Genomic DNA, 21,324 nt, shown 5'->3' with positions numbered 1-21,324 from the left:
ACCTCCTATAGATACTGGTGTAACGCGAATGAAAAACTCCGAAGTTTTATCTCGAAGGCTCGCAAGAGTTCACGGTATAATGGGGGATTATGGACTCTTGCGTTTGCCCGAGCTGCAAATCCACGCTGGCTAAAACCCTGCACGGCGAAGACCGCTTATGCAAGTGAAGAGTACATGCAATCATGTAAGTTATGTGTGCCATCGGGGCTATGCAAGAGTACAGGTCCGATGGCCGACGGGGGCTCTGCTAACCGCCGAATCGGTTTATGGTTGCGGGCTCCAAGTACAAGTTACTACAACCAGGGTCCCGGAGTTGTGTGTTTGTACGACTCCCTTGGCTACACACTGTACAACGTGGACTGCATACCGGTACTGGACCTGGTACCGGTACAAGTACATGTATGCCGTTGCATGACTCATGAGCATGTGAGTGTCATGTAATACAGTATACAGGTCATCTGTCATTGCAGCATTGCACGCATAAGTATAATTATAATACAGTCCATGCGCCAAGACCGAAAAAGTCGTCTAAAAGTTGTACTTTTTTATGCAGATTAGCCACTTTTCCGAGCTGAGTATATTCAAATCTTCGTCGAAAAATTGTCAAGAAAATGTTAGATGTCTCGAGTCGTGTGCAATTTTCTCTCCATCAGTGCTTGTTTGCGGAAGTTTTGCTTTCCGGACACCTTGATTGGGCCTTTGACCTTATGGATGTCAGTTGTAGTGGTCGTTACTCATTGTCTCGACGTCGCTGGGAGTGTTCTTGTGGGAGCTGTCAAATATTCGTAAAAATCAGGCAAGTGGCAAAGAAAAATTCGCCAAATTTTTGGGCAAGATAGTATGTAGACATCGATGCTTTCCTTTGACTCTCTACCGATGTAGAAACACTTCCAGAAGCGTTCATCGGTGTCCGGTTCTTGATGGGGTCGTGGTGGCCTCCTCGGTTTGGAACAAAACAAAACCAATGCATTGTCTGTTGTCACCAGTGGGAGACGTATTACATGGCAAAGAAACGCACCAGCACCCGTATTCACTCTTGAGGGGCCTGAGATAGAAGCCCACATCATCTTCGTTCAAATGACAAAGTTCTAACCAGGGTCTGCAGACCGTAATTTCAATGTCATTTTTTGGTCCCTTAAAAAATGGCCTAGCCAACAGCCTGTATGTTGTTTATGAAGCATTGGCGTGTTCTTCGGGTTTGCAATCATGTTATATTACTCATGACCTTCTCTTGTAAGATTCGTGCGAAACTGAAAGTTGTAATGTACTCTCAGGACAGCTTGAAGTAGGTTTCAATTCTCGGTGAAGTGCAAAGGTCTTAAACCGTCATTGTGAATGTCAATGGGAATATGATCCAAGAGTCCACAACCCCAAGGGAAATGTGTGATGGACTCTTAGTATGATCTGTGCGCAAAGAACTGCAGTTGAGTCATTGTTTTAGCAATATGGGTGCGTTCTGAGTTTTAGCACATTCTTAGACTCTTATTGTACTGGAGTGTGCACTTTATAACACGTGTACATGTATAACAAAAGCTGAATTATACAACGGTAGAAAATGATATGCCCCATTCTCAGCTTTGGTTTCTGGCGTTCTTTTAATTATTAGTATTTCAGGCTGCGTGTTCTTTAAAGGGGAAGTATACCCTAAAATCAAATTTTCACCAGTTGTAGTCTCCGGGGTGCTGAGTCGAATGGTTCTTGGCCCGAGGAAGCTGAGACACTCCCTTCCTCCTTTATTCCCAATCGAACTCGCGCACTTCCACCGAAACTGGGTGACTGCGCCCTACTAGATAGGGATTTGTATGGAAAAATCACTAAAAACGCCGTTTCGTTCTTATAAAGGTGCGGATGACCGCGATTGGTCCATATGCTGTAGTCTTTTGGCCGCTGAGTCGACTGGTTTTGGTCCGAAAAGGCTGCGATGCAGCGTTCGGCCCTTATTCCCAATCGAACACGGTTGAGTAAGCGGTCACGTGCTCACTTACAGCCTGTTTGGGCCCGTTTATGTCACTCGAGTTGAACCTTTGAACCAGGGAGTCGCAAAAGCCTCTTACGACTCCCTGCTTTGAACCTTTGAGTTGAACCTTGATGTGAAAATTGTAGCCTCCAGGCACGGTGACCAGGCGGCTGGTGTACGCATGACCACGTGACCGCTTACTCAACCGTGTTCGATTGGGAATAAGGGCCAAACGCTGCATCGCAGCCTTTCTGGACCAAAACCAGTCGACTCAGCGGCCAAAATACTACAACATATGGACCAACTGTGGTCATCCGTGCTTTTATAAGAACAAAACGGCGTTTTTAGTGACTTGTTCCATACAAATCCCTATCTAGTAGGGCGCAGGCACCCAGTTTCGGTGGAAGTGCGCGAGTTCGATTGGGAATAAAGGAGGAAAAGAGTGTCTCAGTGTCCTCGGACCAAGACCATTCGACTCAGCACCCCGAAGACTACAACTGGTGAAAATTTGATTTTAGGGTATACTTCCCCTTTAAGCCTAAAATCAAATTTTCACCAGTTGTAGTCTTCGAGGTGCTGAGTCCAATGGTCTTGGTCCGAGGAAGCTCAGACGCTCCCTTCCTCCTTTATTCCCAATCGAACTCGCGCACTTCCACCGAAACTGGGTGACTGCGCCCTACTAGATGGGGATTTGTATGCGAAATGTCACTAAAAGCGCCATTTCGTTCTTATAAAAGCACGACGGACCGTGATTGGCCCATATGTTGTAGACTGGTTTTGGTCCGAAGGCAGCGATGTAGCGTTCCTCCTTTATACCCCAATCGAACATGGCTGAACAAGCGGTCACGTGCTTGTGCGTACACCAGTCACCTGGTCACCGCGCCAGCAGGCAACAATTTTCACACCAAGGTTCAACTCAAAGGTTCAACTCGAGTGACAGAAACTCGCTCAAACATGCTGTAAGTTGTAGCCTGCAGGCATGGTGACCAGGTGACTGGTGTACGCACGAGCACGTGACCACTTGTTCAGCCATGTTCGATTGGGAATAAAGGAGGAACGCTGCATCGCAGCCTTTTCGGACCAAAACCAGTCGACTCAGCATCCAAAAGACTACAACATATGAGCCAATCACGGTCCGTCGTGCTTTTATAAGAACGAAATGGCGCTTTTAGTGACATTTTGCATACAAATCCCCATCTAGTAGGGCGCAGTCACCCAGTTTTGGTGGAAGTGCGCGAGTTCGATTGGGAATAAAGAAGGAAGGGAGCGTCTCAGCTTCCTCGGACCAAGACCATTCGACTCAGCACCCCGAAGACTACAACTGGTGAACATTTTGATTTTAGGCTTAACTTCCCCTTTGACGTGGCTCTACTGTACGTGTACATGTAATGTAAAGAACTTGGTGTGCCCCCCGTCAATTTCTACCTGTAAACAACTTGAGCACATACACCGGAATACAGCGCTGAACCAATTTAATTATCACGACTATGCACATGGACCACATGATAGTACATTCGAGCGCAGGTATTCCGGGGGGGGGGGGGGGGGGGGACTTTACATTATTTCACTTGCAAACACATTGCACGTTACGTGCGATTTCGATTCCTTCACTGTAGATCTACATAAGAAAAGGAACAAAACAGCCGAGCTGCAGCATGCATTCTTGATCAATAATCTGGCACACCCTGGTTTCAATCAACCACATGGTAGCAGCTAAAAGTGCTTATAGCTGAGACACAGGCAGGAAGTGCTATATGTGTGCTTTCTTTTCCATCTCCTTCACAATGAGGAAACTCAATACAAGTGCAGACTGCCTCTTTTACGGCCAAAGAAACACAGTGTATGGTAAAGAAAGTGTCCTAAGGCCGAGTAAAGGAAATAGCTAAGTAATAGGAATGGTAAAGCTACTATAAAAACAAGACTGAAACCGAACCCTTTAAACAACTTCCAGCTAGTATGTGACATACAAGTCAGTTAGGTTTAACACTATGCCAGTGGATGACAGGGCGGTGCCCAACTCCGATGCCAGCCAGCCACGTCATGGACAGACGCACCAATGAGATGATGGTTAGGGATAGTCAGAGGCGAAAGTTAACCACAACTTGGAAGAACGGAGAAATTGTGTACAGCTACAAACAGGATCCGGGAACACAAGCTTTCGGTCAAAGGGAATGAATTCTACACGAGCATCTTGAGAAAAGCACTTGTGTCATTCCCCATACTTCACAGTCTAGCCAGCACCAGCATTTACACACTGAATGTCGGCATAAGATAGAGTGACCAAATTAAGACAACATCACCAGGCCTGGCCATCAAACAGAAGACTGTTGTCGAGAGCCACCTGGATCTGTATGCAGTGACCATGACCATGATACTCGATAGGCACTTGGATACCCATATGTGCACAGAATATGATTGGAAAAACCTCAACCAAGACAGAGGCACTGAAAATCTGTCTCCAGTGGCTTGTTCAAACACGGCTACGAATCCCACCAGACCAAACTTACACAACCCACTACAAACGAGCTGTAAATGGTCAGCGTGCTGTGTTCGAAACGCTCGACCACGTTCCTCGGCAAGGGACACCACGAGTGTGCACGTACTCTTAACCAGTTCAGCCGTGCATGGGATGTGACAGTATTGCCTGTGACCGAACAGCTTGAAAAAGAACGAGACAATCCCTCTAGTCACTGCATATGGCCCATTTCACAAGGCATATCCTTGGCCTGAGAGTACACCATGACGATTGTTCCTTCATTTCTCTGACCAGTTGGGCCCACACTTGAGGTCCATAATCAAGATGGAGAGCAGCCAGCTTGCTCTATGAACGCATGCGACAATATTCAGTAGACGGCATAATCCTGACTCCTGCATGGACAAAAACAAAATGAAAATCCACACCAAGTCATAAGCATCGTGACTAGTATACATGTAAACTACTACAATGTATTCTGAAAGCAATTGAACCTCAGAACATAAGCCATACCCCTGGCAACTGCATACTCACGGTGGAAACTAATTCAAACTATTACTTCACAAAACGGGGTTTCCAGTACGTTTTGAACTTAACATCCCTAACGAGTAATCTATAATGTAACGATTATGAAGTTGATTGTGAGGAATTATTGATCAATGACCGAGTAATCGGTATAATCGTTTCAGCCCTACTTGTACTTCATAGGTCAACCCAATCCCACGGGCCACGACACGCTGATACCACCATAATTATGCCATTTTTACAGGGTTTAATGCACAGCTTCCACATTTCATACTGGTAACACAACTACAAGCACATGCGCACACCTCTATGTGAGACCAATCGACCTGCAAAAGTTACAAATACGGCAAAAGCGTGTGTATGCGCATGGGCCATTACGATATGGTCCTCTTGTCAGGGTCTGTTCACTGTAATGCTGTCCTTTTTTTTCTTGGCTTATGGGGCAGGAATGTCCCCGTTGTGTTGGTGATGTGCAAGCGGCGTGGGCCGGCTAAGAGTGCAGTGTGGAATGGTGGAGTGAGTTAATTCACCGAGAAACAATGAAGGTAATAATTGCGCCTGCCAAACACCATGAGACTCCAGAATATGTCTTTGTCTATGGAGTAAATAAGAGTACATACATACTTATTTAATTCTACACACATTCCCATGACTACCATGCATGAACTGCGAAATCGGGTGAAGTGCCTCAATGGACATCGCTCTGAACTACAATATTGACCCTCGTTTGCACCTGATCTGAGAACGCGATCAGCCTTTTGAAGTGTATCTGTTCACATTCAAAACACCTATTAATATTTGTAACATCGTAGATAATTGTTCTCAAGTTTACGAGAAGAAAATCAGAAATCCATCAGCCATACTAGTTTTCGTGGTTCTCGTGCATTGGCAACTAGGGTATTAGGAAAAATTCGCCAAATTTTTGGGCAAGTTACTATCAAGACAATTTTTGCTTTATGAGCGGCCTAGGACAATGGACTATACATACCTGAGGTCTGGGCGGTGTCCGGTAGTTCTTTTTTGGTTCTCACGCCATCAAGTATTTCGGCATCCAAAAATCATAAATTCTGGAGGACGCAAAATTGAGAAAAGTGGCTCTCCTGCAACATGACGGAAAAATCTCTGGCGTTCCGGCTTCCAGATTTTGTTTAGGGACTATCCTAGCCCTCAGCAGGCCAAGTTAAAACAGCATTCATGAAAGTCTTCCATGCCAAATCGAAGACGATCAAAATGGTGATTCTGCTCAAAATTGGTCACAGAAAAAGTCGAAAAAAGCGGCGTCGTCATCTTCATTTTGCATAAAGATTCGGGTGATTTTTGGCCCTTGGCGCATGGACTGAATAAGTAAGTTAGTTTACACGACAACGATTGACGTGACGTCATCCGCACTCAGAATGACTCATGATCAGTAAGCCGGCGCGGCGCCGCAGGCCGTGTGGCGCCGCCCGGTACGGTAGATCTCGTATGCTACGGTACGCGCGGTAGATCTAGCTAGCTAGCTACGTGCATGCACGCAGTTCTTGTACGTCACGTCAGTAGACACAGCAGACACGTAGACGTCTACGTAGCTACAGATTACAGTTCTTGCAAAACAACTCTTGACAATCGATTCTTTTATTCAAAAAGGTGTTCAGTTTGTGATAGGACTTCTGGAGTGATATTTGCAGATAGCGCCTTCCCTGTGAGGGAATTGGAGCGGGATGGCGCTGATCAACGAAGGACCCTTGTCCAAATGGACCAATGTCATGAAGGGCTGGCAGTATCGCTGGTTTGTCCTGGATGCAAATCAAGGATTACTCTCCTATTACACAGTGAGTGCAGAGTATTATTTTATTATTATTATTATTATGAGCACGTCCGCGTAGTGGGCGGGTTTGCCCACCTCGCTTGTGCCAAACTGTGCCACGTGTCCGTACAAAAATGAGGGAGGGGGAGAACAAAACAAAAACAAAAACACAAAAGAGCAAAAAAACAAACAAAAACAAAAACAGGAAAGTAACGATGAAGGACAAAATGAAGGAACAGAACAGACCAAACACGAGTAATATACATGTATAACAGAAGGTGGCAGAAGACTACATCATGCAGCATCCACGAACGAGGAAAATAGACCGAGGGACATGATACAGGGGAAAGAGAGGATGTGGACCGGGGACGGGGGAAACAGAGAAAGAGAGAGAGATACGATAAACAAAATTCAAAATTTGGAAAGAACTAACGCGACAAACGAAGACAACAGGACGAGTGGAGCATGCAATGTGCCCAGGATGGCATTGTGAACTACTGTATTCAATATTACTGTCAGTCATTACCAGTGGACGGTTGTGCAGAGAGCACTTCAATTTCCATTACTGCACTCACGCCTATCCATTACTGCACTTTTTTTCATGTTCTCTTTATAATTATAGTCAAAATCAAAGATGGCCAGAGGATCTCGACGTGGTTGCATGCAACTGTCCGTAAGTTCTCAATAACACTTTCATTGGTTTATTGAAACAGCCGAGTCATGACGCAGTGTATTGATCCGTTCTGCATGGTATAGAGTCAAAGTCCTTGCTTGATAGTGCAGTTATGAATATTTGTGTACAGCTGAAACCTGGTCAAGAGACCACCTGGTTTCAGCAACCATTTGGTCTTGTAAGACCTTTATCATGATTATTAGAGATCTTTAGCTGCACGTTACTTTTGACATGACGCGAAAGTTCAGCTCGCATTATTTGGCTCGCGCGTTGGAAAACAATGCGAGTGACCTGCAGCTCATGTCAAAAATTAGGAGTTTTACGCCAGCTTTGAGGTGAAATTGCGCGTCACGTCAGAGATAACGTGCATCTTAACCTCTCTATTCTTTCGTATCAAGTGTGCTTGCATGTGGTGCTTAAAGACTAGTATGTGTACATTTGTGCACCCTCAACTAATGAACATGACTGTGTGTAGGTACAATGTAATAGTAAAACATGAGCCCTGGCTTACATCTGTAGCTGAGTTCATCACCTCTGCTATGTGTCTATGCACATGCGTTGCTTGCCTGCCTGCGTGCTTGTACATGTCTGCCTTGCTGCTGGAGCAGAATGCTATTGTTGGTATCAATGACCAGGATGACAGCACGTTCACGCTGAGCACTGCTGACAACAAGACGTACCACTTTGAAGGTGAGCCTCCTCTGCAAGCTGCCACTCTGAGAGTATGGCAGTTGGACATTTCAGGCGTAGAGCCTTGCACTACCAGAACTGGAACATGTTGTTTCTCTGAATTGTAGCCACTGCTGCCCTAGCAAGCCCTGTCTAAGCACAGCACACACTGTAATACATCATGGCGTATCCCCTCTCTTTTCCATTGCCTGTAGCTCGCGACTCAGATGAGCGTGACCGTTGGCTCCAGTCACTTCAAGCTGTTATCAACAGGCCAACATCGGCTACGGTGAGTGCATTGCACACTAGTTGTGCCCACAAATTCATCAAAACTAATCAACACTGAATCAACACGCAAAGAGACCACTGATTTTTAGCAGCAAAAATGCAAACAAAGAACTTGCTTTCTGACTTGGCTGCTGCATTGAAGACAATGCGGAATTTCGTTGCAGCCTTGTCCGGCTTGGCAATCGGAAAATGCAAGTACCATGTATTGCCATTGTTGGCTGCAGTCTCGTTGGCACGGCACACATAGCTCTTTCTGATGGACTCTGCTATAGTCGCTGCCTGCGCGTCTTGTACTGGTGGGTCATGACATGCTGCAGCAGCCGCTGTTCTGTCTTGCCAAGACTCTTCCATGCTGGGTGCTGTCTAAAGCAGCAGTAGAGAGGTTTTTTCTTTCTTTTTTTTCTACAAAATCCATGTGATCTCCAGATACTGGTGTGAATAATGGAGTGTTTTGGTGCGTTCATGGAGCTATGAAGCCGAGACCTCTGGTCAGCTGAGCTTAATGGGCCCCACGGTCCCCCACCACCACACTCCATTCTTCACCCCAGTGTCTGGAGATAATGTGGATTTTGTAGAGAAAAAGAACAGCCTATTCTGCTTCTCAAACTCGGGTGCGGCTGCCATGATCTCTGCTTCCTGCTCTATCCGGGCTCTCTTCACTGATTCTTGCTGGCTATTCTCCAGTATCCATCGGGGATACTATAAGCTAGCAGGTTGACAGTTTGAGCAACAATCGATTGTATACTGTGCCTGCACCGACGTCATTGCTGAGCCCAGCATCTGCCGTTTTCATGCACAAGCATACACCACCGCCAACACTACTGTGGCAATGAACTGGCGGTGTAGCAGTTGCGACGTACTTTGTTTTAGGGCTGCAACGGGTAGGGGTTTGGTCGGGTAACGGGTCTGGGTATTTTTATCCGGGTAGTACGGGTACCCTATCGGATAATTTCTTGACACAGTTTGTACTGTGAGTGTGCACTTGCGCGACATAGAAAGTGTACAGTAAGCATGTAGCCGTGTTGTTTACATGCACCGTTGCAAACATACCGTACTCCAACTACCTGATCGGGTACTCGGGAGCAAATTGCTACCCTACTGCCCGATCAAATTATGGGTAGCACGGGTACCCTACTACTCGTTGATACCCCTACTTTGTAACCGGTAGATCCTTCATGGTTACACTACAACTCCCCAAATCCGGGCACCTCGCTCACCCCAGAGTCATAAGAATTGGCTTTTCAATGAAAAAGTACCACAACGTGTCCACTAGTACTTGCATGCACTAAGTATGTATGTTGCAACTTGTGAGTTCTGGGCCATTCCTAGTTACAGGCAGTGCCCGGTCCCAACCTGCTGGTGCCCGTAGCCATGGTAGTTACATTCCTGAATACTAGTAGTAGGTCTACTCGAGAAGATTGATCTCCTGAAATAGTGGCTGTGCCGGCATAACTGGTTTTGGTACAAGCATGGCTAATATTTTCACACATGTCACTTTTTTCCCCTGCTTCAATTCCCCTGCCAGGGAGTAGCGAGCAGTGTTTCTGTCGTCTCGGAAAACTCAGCAGCGCCTTGGCAAGAGAAGTTGGAGTCTGAGTTCTGCGAGGCGGAGGGTTATCACCGACTGCTGGATCAGCAGGTTGTCAAGCTGGAGATGCAGGTGACCGGCACAAACACGGCTACGGAATCCGCCGAGTGTAAGGGCGTGCTGGACACATCGCGCGCACTCGTCGACACTATCCGACAGTGCCTGGATATGATGCAGGAAGTCAAGACACAGCTCAAGAGCCTGGAATTCGGCAATGGGGTGAACGCGGCCAACTATCCTCCAGTTGCGCCTGTCGTTCCTGGTACAGAGGATGCAAACATTCTGGTGTGCCGCCCAGCGACAGCAGTGGAGAGTTCAAGTACTATCGTTGCTGACGTTGCCACTATTCCAACTGCTGGCGAAGAGGTACCAGTTGCAGCTGCGCAAGCTCCAGGTATGGCTTGTATGTATCTGCAGCTGTGTGTGTGTGTGTGTACGTGTGTGTGTGTGTGTGTGTCTCTCTCGCTCTCTCTCTCTCTCTCTCTCTCTCTCTCTCTCTCTCTCTCTCTCTCTCTCTCTCTCTCTCTCTCTCTCTCTCTCTCTCTCTCTCTCTCTCTCTCTCTCTTTACGTGACCAACCTTATCTGCTGCAGCTTGTCATTGTTACTCTTAGTCTGGTCTAATAGCTACACGTGTGGACCATCACTTTGGCATCTTGTGAATTCATTAGCAATCACCTTTCAGGAACCTTTCTTGTGTGTGTGTGTGTGTGTGTGTGTGTGTGTGTGCGTGTGCGTGCGTGCGTGCGTGCGTGTGTGTGTGTGTACATAGATTCACCTGAGTCTGGCAGGGCAGCTGATAGCCAGGAGCAAACACTAGATGATGATAGTGAGAGCGACAGTGACGATGAGTTCTTTGACGCTGAGGATATGTCCGATGAAGAGCCTGAGAGCAAACCCGAAGCGCCAGCGGCTGCAGCGGAGGAACAGCCTTTACAGGGCAGCTTCAGGTCAGTTCTGAGAGTGAACTGAGCGAAGCTATCATGTGTGTGTGTGGGTGTGGGTGTTGGGTGTGCTTGTGTATGTGCTTGTGTGTGTGTGTGTTTCTTGACTGGTGATTGGAGACATGTGTCAGATATCATCGTCGGTGCTGCACTGCTGCCCGTGTACTGACTATGTGTGTGCATGGATCATTCCATACAGGGGCCTGTACTAGACTACTAGTACATAGTACATAGTACATACTACATGGTATTGTATGAGTCATACCTGATGTACATCGTACATGTGTGATGTTATCCGTAAACATGAGGTGACTGCTATGTGTATAGACTAGCACATGTACAACGTTCATATCCATCTCACTTTCACAGATTACAATCGTACTGATGTTATGGGGCAAGCTGACACAGTCCCTATGAAGACAGCAGTCGCTTGTCTATGCGCAGCGAGCAAGCTGATCTGTGTGCATGTAGACATGCAGTACACCCACACACACCCATGGTTTTGTCCAGAAAGTCAAGCAGCAGTGAACGTTCATCAAAGTACGCCATAAGTACTGTTCTCTGTTGGAGCTGGAAGTTTCTGTTTGTAACCTGCTCAATGTGTGGTGTGTGTATGTGTGTGTGTGCGCACGTCTGTGTGCGCGCATGTGTGTGTGTGTGGTGTGTGTGTCTTTGTGTGTCTGTATGTTTCACGCTACAGCAGTCCAGACGTATACATTGCTGGCGGTAAGTGAGTGACACAAGATGTTAGCTGGTAAAGACCAGCTTCAGACTTGACTGTGGCATGAGCAGTACTGTATGTTGTGCATTACCACTGTATGCTGTTCTAGGAATATACCCATGCTCTCCTTTGCACTATTCCACGGGGAGTCCGAAAGAGGTTCAATCTCTTTGACAGGGACTCATTTGAGATGGTTTCTAATCATTTGGGGAAGTTTTATTTCTGCTCTTTGTCTTCTTGTTGTACTGTGAGAGAAAGCTGGTGTTGTTCTTTGTCGTATTGTTCTTTTGTGGGAATGTGTTTCTTCTGTTCTTTGTCGGGTTGTGTTGCTTCAGGTGGTATTCGGCTGCTGCCAGATGTCATTCGGACGGAGAAAGATAATCTTGGTACGGTTGCCAGATTTTTTGTCAGTGGCAGGGGGATTGTATCTGCACTTTAATTACCGGTATACATGCATGCGTGCCACCGGCCAAGTGTGTCTTCGAATGTAAATGTTGCAGCCCATATGTTTTTCCATCTGTTACCTATACAGAGGCTGGCATGGAATCTAACAAGAGCATCATCACGCATTTGCTCTCGCAGGTTCGCATTGGAATGGACCTGACCAAGGTATGCCGGTGCACTGTCCTGTTGTCTATTTATAGAAGCTTTGGTGTTTGCGTTATACTCTGGTGTGTGTGTGTGTGTGTGTGTGTGTGTGTGTGTGCGTGCGTGTGTGTGGTGTGTGTGTGTGTGTACGTGCATATGTGTACGTACATATGTGTATGTGCATGTGTGTGCGTGAATGTGTGTGTATGTGTATGTGCGTATGTGTGTCGGTGAGCATCTGTGTATAGTGCTAGGTCAAACTACCTTGCTATACAGCCGGTGCATGTATCTGAGTGAGATTATGTTTCATCACTTGCTTCGTGAATCGTGAGTGCCCATTGATGGCTTCATCCTTGCTTTTCTTCTGCACTCTCCCGCGCTTGTAGGTCGTGCTCCCAACGTTCATCCTGGAGAAGCGATCCATGTTGGAGATGTATGCAGATTTCTTCGCACATGCCGACCTCTTTGCCAGGTAAGGCATACTCGGTTGTGATGTGTTTCTTCTGCTGATGAAAGAAGCTGTGTAAATACGTCCTTGAACAAGTGGCAAGACAACTACACTTCTATGGCCTGGTTTGAAAGTGCCACTGTGTGTGTTTTTTTCATGGGCATTGAGGTGGGGTGGTTGGCTTTCTCTCAGTCCATTCCTTTAGCTCATCCTGTGAGGGGTTTAGAACAGCGGGGAGTGTTCCATCATGTTATGGTGCCCACGGCTGCGTGACAGTTGCCCTTGCAAAGTTCGCTGCACTTTCATCAGTCGTTTCCCTCTGTCTTCGTTCAGCGTTGTGTGTTTGTCTTCTCACTGTGCTTTCTGTGTGTGCGTTTTTTTGTGGTCAATATTCGTTCAGCATTCCGGATTATGAAGATGCTCAGAAGAGATTTGTGGAAACCGTCCGCTGGTATGTGTCGGCCTTCCATGCTGGAAGACAGGTACGTTAATAGCCGGTTACGTATTGCCACTCCTCACTCACAGTTTTATCAATATGAAGCATACATGTAGTAGTACTCTATGTACTTCAAGCGCTCCTGTAGTCTGCTTAGCAACAACTTGAAGTACATGTTGTGTGTATGTTATACTTGCGAGATTCTCTTGTCACTTGCTGTATAGAGCTCTCAATTAGAGCCAGCCAGGCCAGCTCAAAAGAGTGCTCAATGCACCAGCGTACATCCTGTCTGATAATCGTTCAGTGCGTAAAACTTGAAGTTGCTGCAAAAACAACCTCCCGTCTCTTGCATTTTTATGTTTAGAGCTCCCTTGTGAAGAAGCCGTATAATCCCATCCTCGGAGAGACCTTTCAGTGCATGTGGGACGTCAGCGGCAGGACCGAGCCGTGCGCTAACGATGTACCACCGGTAAGCACAATGACAGAGAGTGGCTATCATCTCTCTTCATAATATAATTATTGTGTGCGTGTCTACTGTGTGTGTGTGTGGGGGGGGGGGGGGTGTCAGACTTTACATCGATGGATTCAACTCTGGCTCTGATTGAATATTGTTTTTTTGGTCAGTGGCTTGCACGGCTGTTTTTTTTCGCGAAATTTGGACATTTAACAAGATGGCAGCCAAAAGTCTCGATTGGGCTGGATCGGCAAGGAAATTTGAATTTTCAAATTCTCAGCAACCGATTTCGCTGTGGTTTTCGCTCGATTTAGAAAGCTACCAGGCCAGGTTTACCCGGAAAACAGGTATTCCGTGTTCCTCTTGAAACTAGCTTTCCGCTGGTACCTCACATGGCCAACTTCGTCTCAGGAACAGTTTGTTCCGCGTTGCACAAGTCAAGCCTTCTTTCTCGCTCGTTCCTTGATTCACCGTTGACATGCCTGCGTCAAGAAGCCCTTTCAGGAGTTTTCCCAGTCTAGCTTTCAGTTTTCCCAGGTAGAGGACTATCTTCTGGCTATCTTCACCAAGTTTTATCACGTCCCGTGCACAAACTTCAGGTCCCGTGCGTTCGATGCTGAGCTACCTTTTCATGCGATTTAGGGGACAGATGGCATGGCGCTGGAGTCGCTGTTGAGTCCAGGAGGCCGAGGCCTGGTGGAAACTGCCCAGTAGACATGTGGGGTATTGCTGAAAAAGGCAGCAAGCACACAGATAGCCCCGAAATTGTGATGTAGATCCAATTGTGCGTTTGTTCGAGTGCATATCGGCAAATTTGAAAGTTGCACCCGTGATCCCGGCGAGGAGAAGCTGAAAATCAGTGCGTGCGTCAATATCCAGACTACCACGGACAGCTTGGAGAGGTTCGAAAAGGTCAGGATGCTGGTTGACCACGGCAGGAGTTCCTTTTACCTTCCTTCTCTCTCAAATTGTCTGGATATTGAGTATCTCGCTCGAGCGCTTTCAAATAATAAATCCTGGTTTGACTTGCGAAATCGTGGAACCACACGGAGAGTGACATGAGTTTCATCCCAAAACGCAAACTCCCATCGTATTCATGAGGTTTGTACCGCGTTACGTAAATCGCACCGAACGACTCCATATTGTTAGATGTCCGTGCGCGAACAGCCGTGGGCTGTGACTGTTTGCTCTGATAGAAGTCCTACATGTACTGTGTATTTCCAGCTTCACTTACTTCAAGTATTTGCAAATTTCTTCTTGAAGCACATCTCCATCATACGACTGCAACAGGGTGTCATGATAATGTTTGTGTGTGCGTGTGTGTATGTGGGTGTGTGTATGTGTTTCCTATTGCTGCCGTGTGTGCGTGTGTGCGTGTGTGCGTGTGTGTGTGTGTGTGTGTGTGTGTGTGTGTGTGTGTGTGTGATGCAGTCCATTGTCAGCACTGGGCCAGTACCATGGGCAACAGACAATACCGTAGGATTCATTGCCGAGCAAGTGTCCCACCATCCACCAGGTCAGTCCGCCAACGTACAATACTTGATTTGTTCATGGAGTTCTCTGTTACTATACTGGTATGGCGATGCTGTAGGTACAGGACGTAGCAGCTAGTCCGCCCGGTCAGGCCCTGGCCGGACCTTATTTCAAAACAGCTGACCCACCAACTTTGTTCAAAACGGGTTTTTCGTCAATACATTGTAGTGTTAACTTCCAGTCAAGTATCCCTCTTGGCCGGGCCACCTGAAATCCCGGTGCTACGGCCCTGACTGGAATTCGGGTTAATGGTGAGTTCAGCCTTGGGTCAGTCAAGATTGAGCTGCATGTATTCTCACATTCAATCTGCGGACAGCATGCTGTTTCGTCCTTTGTGGACTCATCAGCGCAGCACAGAGAAAATGAGGCCGAACCTGATAGCAATGAAATATAAATTTTCCAAAGCCAGATTCAAATCAGGCCCGCACATACCTCACCTGTATTCTCACATTCTGTAATTACACTCTTCTTTCTTCCTGCTGTGTGTCATGCTAGTGGCTGCATTCTATGCTGAGCTGGCATCCAAGAAGGTTTCTGTCACGGGCCATATCTGGACCAAGTCCAAGTTTCTTGGTTTGGCAGTGTGTGCGCAAATGGTGGGAGAAGGTAAGGATGCCTGTGCATGTACATGTATGCTCACACACGCAATTCACACACACACACGCACGCACACACACGCGCACACACACACACACACACACACACACACACACGCACATGTGCACATACATGTACATGTACAAACACACAATGCTGTAGACAGCTAGCTGTTTGGCGCGGAGGTGGCACCACAAACATTTAAAGATAGCTTGTCGCTCTAGCGCCAGAGTGCTCCAACTACGAAAGGTAGCGAGTGACGCACCCAAACATGCACGGACGCGCGTGCGCACACACAGACAGTCACATGAGTACAAGTGCATACTCAGATTACTGTATGACAGGAAAGACCCCATACACATGACCATGGAAGATTCATCACGCGAGCTTGTACTCATGCAGTCATGGGCCTCGTGTCGGATGTGACTTGCTGATTGTATGGTGTGAGTGCATTTCGGCTATAAAGAACTACTGTATAAGCAGAAATATTCGTCTGGAATTTAATTTCGTCTTTTTCGTCCAAGGAGCTTTCGGACTAAATTAAATGTAGGACTAATGTCGATTTGCCCAGCTTTTCTATACACTCTTATGATCCATGGACGAAATTTTCAACCGGACGAACTCCTTTTCTTTGGAGTTGGACGAAATTTTCTGCCTCTACAGTAATTATTAGTAAATATCCTGCAAATTGGTGTTGGTTATAGCGGGAATCGAGTGTATACTGTTTGCTTTGAAGCACTGTCATCCTCATGAATAACAACCTCAAGTATACTAACAACAACTCGAGAATAACGACACTGTTTTCATGCACGATCGAGGGTCATTATTCGCAAGGTTGACTGTACATCTGTGGAAACAGGTTTGGAAAGTATGCCATGCTCGGCTATGCTTTACCTGTGCGAATGTGTTGTGTGTACAGCTCATCTGCGTCTCCATCGACTAGACGAAGAGTATATTATCACGTTTCCATCTGCCTATGCCAGGTAATGTGTGTGTGTGTGTGTGTGTGTGTGTGTGTGTGTGTGTGTGTGTGTGTGTGTGTGTGTGTGTGTGTGTGTGTCGGTGTGCGTGTATGTGTGCGTGTGTGCATCCATTTGTGTAGTTGTATTGCATGTATCTGTTCTGTATTGGTGCCTGGTGGTGTTGCATGTGAGTGTGAGTTTAGCTATGCTTATTGTCTGTGTACTGGATGTGCTGGATGCAGGTCTATCTTGACAACGCCATGGATGGAGATGGGTGGACGCTGTACTATTGAATGCCCTACCACAGGATACTCTGCTGCTATTGATTTCCACTGCAAGGTCAGCAGCAACCACTGACTAGTCTCTGCTCTGCCATACTGGTCTACATGTGTGCTGTTCACTAGTCTCTGCTCTGCCATACTGGTCTACATCTGTGCTGTCCACTGCTACTATCTCCCTGTTAGTGTAACAGTTTCTTGGTGTGTTATTGCGGCGGAGCTTTGCTGTGAGATTGCACTCTACTGATAGACTTTCCCCAGTACTTGATTGTCCAGGACTAGTTTGTGTTTACTGTAAGGTGGAGCTTGCACGTTGCTGTCTTGGCCGCATGCTTTTGATATTATTTAGCCTTTGAATCTCACTGGCATGCACTCTACTGCTAATGTATTCCGTGGAGAGGGAGAGATGCATTTTTGTTCTGTGATCTTCTTACCTGTACTGTAGCCATTCTATGGTGGCAAGCGAGACCGACTGACTGCTGAACTGAGGTAAGTTCAGCTGGCTGACTGCTATGGACTATTGTTGATCGGTGCTTATGATCTGCACTACGTAATGTATTTTACTTGTGTTTGCCATGGTGTCGAGTATACACTTTCCTTACAGACTTACAGACGTGTGATTTTGTTCTTGTCTGTTACTGGCCAGTATGTCACGGTGTTGTTGGCTCTCAACGCTGTGTGTGTAGGTGTGTGAAAGTGTGTGTGTGTTTGTGTGTGTATGTGTGTGTATGCGTGCGTGCGTGCATGATTTTGTGTGTGCTATTATATGTTTTTACTGTATTGTATGTAATTTACTGGCATCTCTGTGTCAGGTGCTAGGACTATTATGTGCTAATGTATATACAGTACTTCCAAGGCACTGGATTACTATTCTACCCCGCATTTATACATGTATGTTGCTGCCGCTGCTGTTGTTGTTATTGCATTCAGCCATGTATCGAACAAGAAGCCTTTCATGACACTGGAAGGTCTCTGGAATGCCACTATTGACTACAAGACACCATCAGGAGAGGTAATGCTACTTACTAGTACATTGATTGAAGGAAACATGTGCTTTTAGATCAACATACATGTACCACTGCCACCGGCCTACTTTCCGATGTTGTGCTTGGAAGGTTGTAGCAGTTACAGTACAGAGAATTGGGATACTGACTCACATCCTACTCGTTGACAGTTCTAGGCATCCCTGACATGGACTTTGCTTTGTTTTTGTTTTGCTTTTATAGTCTGGTGTGTTTGTGGACACGAAGAGGATGGACATCATCAAGAAGCTAGTTAGACCGTTGGAAGACCAGGATGAGTTCGAGTCCAGACGGTAAGGTCTCTGTTGCGCGCGCCACTACATGTTCACGTAGCTTCAGCTGGTCAATGAAATCCGGACGCGGTCTCGGGTTCAGCGCCCAGCACACTCCAACCCGGTATGCGTGTGCCGCATTTGCACGGCAAATTGTGGTCCCGAACTCGAGGCATACGTCTCGATTTCATTGACCGTTGATCAAATCTTTAAAAACGTTATTGTTCCATGCCATATATGTATTGAGAGGATACACAATGAGATAAAGGCAGACTACTTCTGAAGTACCGCTAATAGTTTGCCTCATCCTGGAGCTGGGATAGGTTTACTTCAGCCTTCAAGGATGGCGTGTTCTCTCTGTGCAAAACTCCTGTGTGTTGTGGTCAGGATTTGCTACTCTTTGCACTATATTTTGAAATAGAAAGGAAGTTAAGTTGGTGTTTGTCTTGTACTGTCTGCAGGTTGTGGGATAATGTCACGCAGAATCTCCTCACAGATAATATTGAAGCAGCTACAGAGTTCAAGGCTAAGGTATTGTGATGTGCATTATACCAGTAGATGTGTGAATACCAGATTGTGCTGCTGCTGCTGCTGGTGATGATGGTGGTGGTGTGTCAGTGTGTGTACAGGACAGGACAGGTGTGTGTGTGGGTGGGTGGGTGAGCGCATGTGTGTATGTGTGTGCATGCGTGTATGTGTGTGTGTGTTTGTATGTGTTCGTATGTGTGTGTGTGGGTGTGTGTGTGGGTGTGTGTGTGGGTGTTCGTGTGGGTGTTCTTGTGTCTGTGGTGTGTGTATGTTCGTATGTTTGTGTGGGTGCGTGCATGCGTGTTTGTCTGTCATGTGGGCGGGGGTTCTGACCGTTTTCTTGTTTTCATGTTCAATTCGCTGTGGTTGTGAAACTTCAGCATGGCTATCTTCTCGCTTTGGAATGTCTGTGAAAGTGTTCTACTGATGCTTGACTTACGGTGGCTCTCGTTGTGGCTCCCTTATTTGGTTATTTTATTCTGTTCTCAGCTGGAGGAGAGGCAGCGCCGGGAAGCCAAGGAGAGGAAAGAACAAGGCGTGGAGTGGGTTCACAAAGTATGTAGCGGCTGCTCTTACTCTGTGGGTGGGTGTGTGTGTGGGGGGGGGGGGGGGGGTAGTGTGCAGTTCTCTTCTTTACCGCAGTGATGACTTGTAAGTTTGTTGATTCACTCATGACAGCGGACCACACACACACGCACACACTACACACACACACACACACACACACACACACACACACACACATACACACACACACTACACATAAGAAAGCGCTGTGGACCCTGGCTTATCGTATCGTCTCCTGCATAGCTATGGGAATAAATATTTTATTTCTGCTGGAGGAAACTGCCTATCAGTGGTGTTCAACTTGTAATCAAGAACTATTCCTGTGGGCCGTTGTGCTGATTACTTCATTGCCTTTCTTGTTATCTGCAGTTGTTCCATTCCATCGGTAACGGTGCGTATGACTACAACACACCGGTCGACCAACGGCTCAGTGAAAACCCGTAGCCGACTTGTACCTTGTAGCGGCAATTTGCAAGTTGGGGCGGGTTTGCTTCTTTATTTTTTTATTTTTTATGGTGGGTGTCTTCGGCACTCGCTGCAATCTACAAGCCTTGTGGCAGCCTCCTCCTCACCGGCATTTCTCCAAGAGTTTCTCTTTCCCTTTGTACATGCTCATGACAGCTTCATCGATGTCCAGACACTGTATGGTCATGTCGTACCTAACTAGTTATAGGATTCTCCAAGTTTTATCTACATAGCATATGAGTATGAACAGTTGGCCGGCCAATACCATAAAACCTTTCTTAAACCGCTGGCCTCTGCTAGCAGATCACCCATATTTTTTATTCTTACTAATAATAATTGCGCCTCCACGGGTGGTGTGTGTTGGCGAATGTCCCATCATGTAACTCATGAGCGCTGCCCTTCTGCCATGGCCCATTGTGCAACGGAGAGAGGATACTGCTGTCGGTTCCTTTCCAGTGATCTGCAACTTTGCCTGCGCCCGAAAAAGTGGCGCATCCACAGCTGTATGTGTGTGTGTGTGTGTGTGTGTGTGTGTGTGTGTGTGTGTGTGTGTGTGTGCGTGCTTGCGTGTGTGTGTTTTTATTAGTTTTAGGCTCAGTGTGTACATTGTATTAGCGTGAGATTTTCCGTGTAATGTTTGTGTCGTGTTTTGTGCCCCGTGCGCAACCTACCGACCTTCATATTTACCTGCTTGGACAATGGCTCGAACCCTGTGAGCTTTCCTTGCTCTGTATCTCATTCTTATTTTCCCTCTTTTTTTTATCCGGTCTGCACGGCCCGTTCCTAAACTGAAGCATCAATTTCTTAGTCGCACTGCTCTTTTCAATTTACCTGCTAGTGAGCGCAATTGCCTGGTAGAACTCTGTATAGTGTTACTGTGTATATTTTTTTAACTTCTTTCTTTACATTCAGCAGCTGCACTTCGAACGTGCTGCATTTTCTGCCGTCCAGGCTGGCGGCTGCGCTCCCCAACTAACTTGCCGCCTAATTTCTGATTTCACGGTAACCGTTCGGCTTTCTGTCTTCATGTTATCGAGGAGCTCGGCTGACCAAGCACAGTTGAATCATATTCTGTTGGAGATGTTATTAGATTTTACATTGACATGAAATTCTGTCTCTCTCACCTAGGCCTTTTTTGTATTCATTATTGTGAACAGACTAGGGTGAACCATCTGTTCTCATGATGTACTTGAAGGCTGAAGCATATGTTTTCTTGTGTGTACAGTAACACCGTGTGCTTTTTTAATACTCTGTGTGTGTGTGTGTGTGTGTGTGTGTGTGTGTGTGTGTGTGTGTGTGTGTGTGTGTGTGCGTGCGTGTGTGTGTGTGGTGCGTGTGTGTGGTGCGTGTGTGTGCGTGCACTTGTACGTGCATGCATGCATGTGTGTGATGCACTAGCAAGATTGTAGTGGGGTTATGGCAAGGGGGTTTATGCAACCCTGCACGCTGCAACTGATGTGCCAGTGTGTTGTTTCAAAGCTATCCATAGTGGAATGAGTTACACCGTTGTTGTTGGTGTTGCTTGTGGTGTTGTTGCTGTTGCTGCTGTTTT

At 46.6% G+C, this 21,324-nt stretch overlaps 1 protein-coding gene across 1 annotated transcript; it reads left to right on the top strand.

Moving 5' to 3' along the window:
* The first annotated feature begins 6,550 nt into the window (after positions 1–6,550).
* LOC135814103 (oxysterol-binding protein-related protein 9-like) lies at positions 6,551–21,018 on the top strand. The gene is made up of 22 exons (XM_065327165.1): positions 6,551–6,766; positions 7,364–7,414; positions 8,023–8,104; positions 8,299–8,372; positions 9,897–10,353; positions 10,730–10,907; positions 11,602–11,627; positions 11,958–12,008; positions 12,155–12,231; positions 12,597–12,682; positions 13,059–13,140; positions 13,459–13,563; positions 14,980–15,064; positions 15,577–15,687; positions 16,598–16,661; positions 16,883–16,979; positions 17,364–17,407; positions 17,849–17,930; positions 18,145–18,233; positions 18,674–18,743; positions 19,230–19,295; positions 19,677–21,018. The coding sequence occupies exons 1-22, from the start codon at positions 6,656–6,658 to the stop codon at positions 19,749–19,751; spliced, it is 2,163 nt and encodes a 720-aa protein (XP_065183237.1). The 5' UTR covers positions 6,551–6,655; the 3' UTR covers positions 19,752–21,018.
* Positions 21,019–21,324: the final 306 nt, after the last annotated feature.

This window comes from Sycon ciliatum, chromosome 4 (genome assembly GCF_964019385.1).
Source record: "Sycon ciliatum chromosome 4, ocSycCili1.1, whole genome shotgun sequence".
NCBI lineage: Eukaryota > Metazoa > Porifera > Calcarea > Leucosolenida > Sycettidae > Sycon > Sycon ciliatum.
The sequence above is the reverse complement of the archived record's forward strand: the minus strand, read 5'-3'. Positions and strand labels throughout refer to the sequence as shown.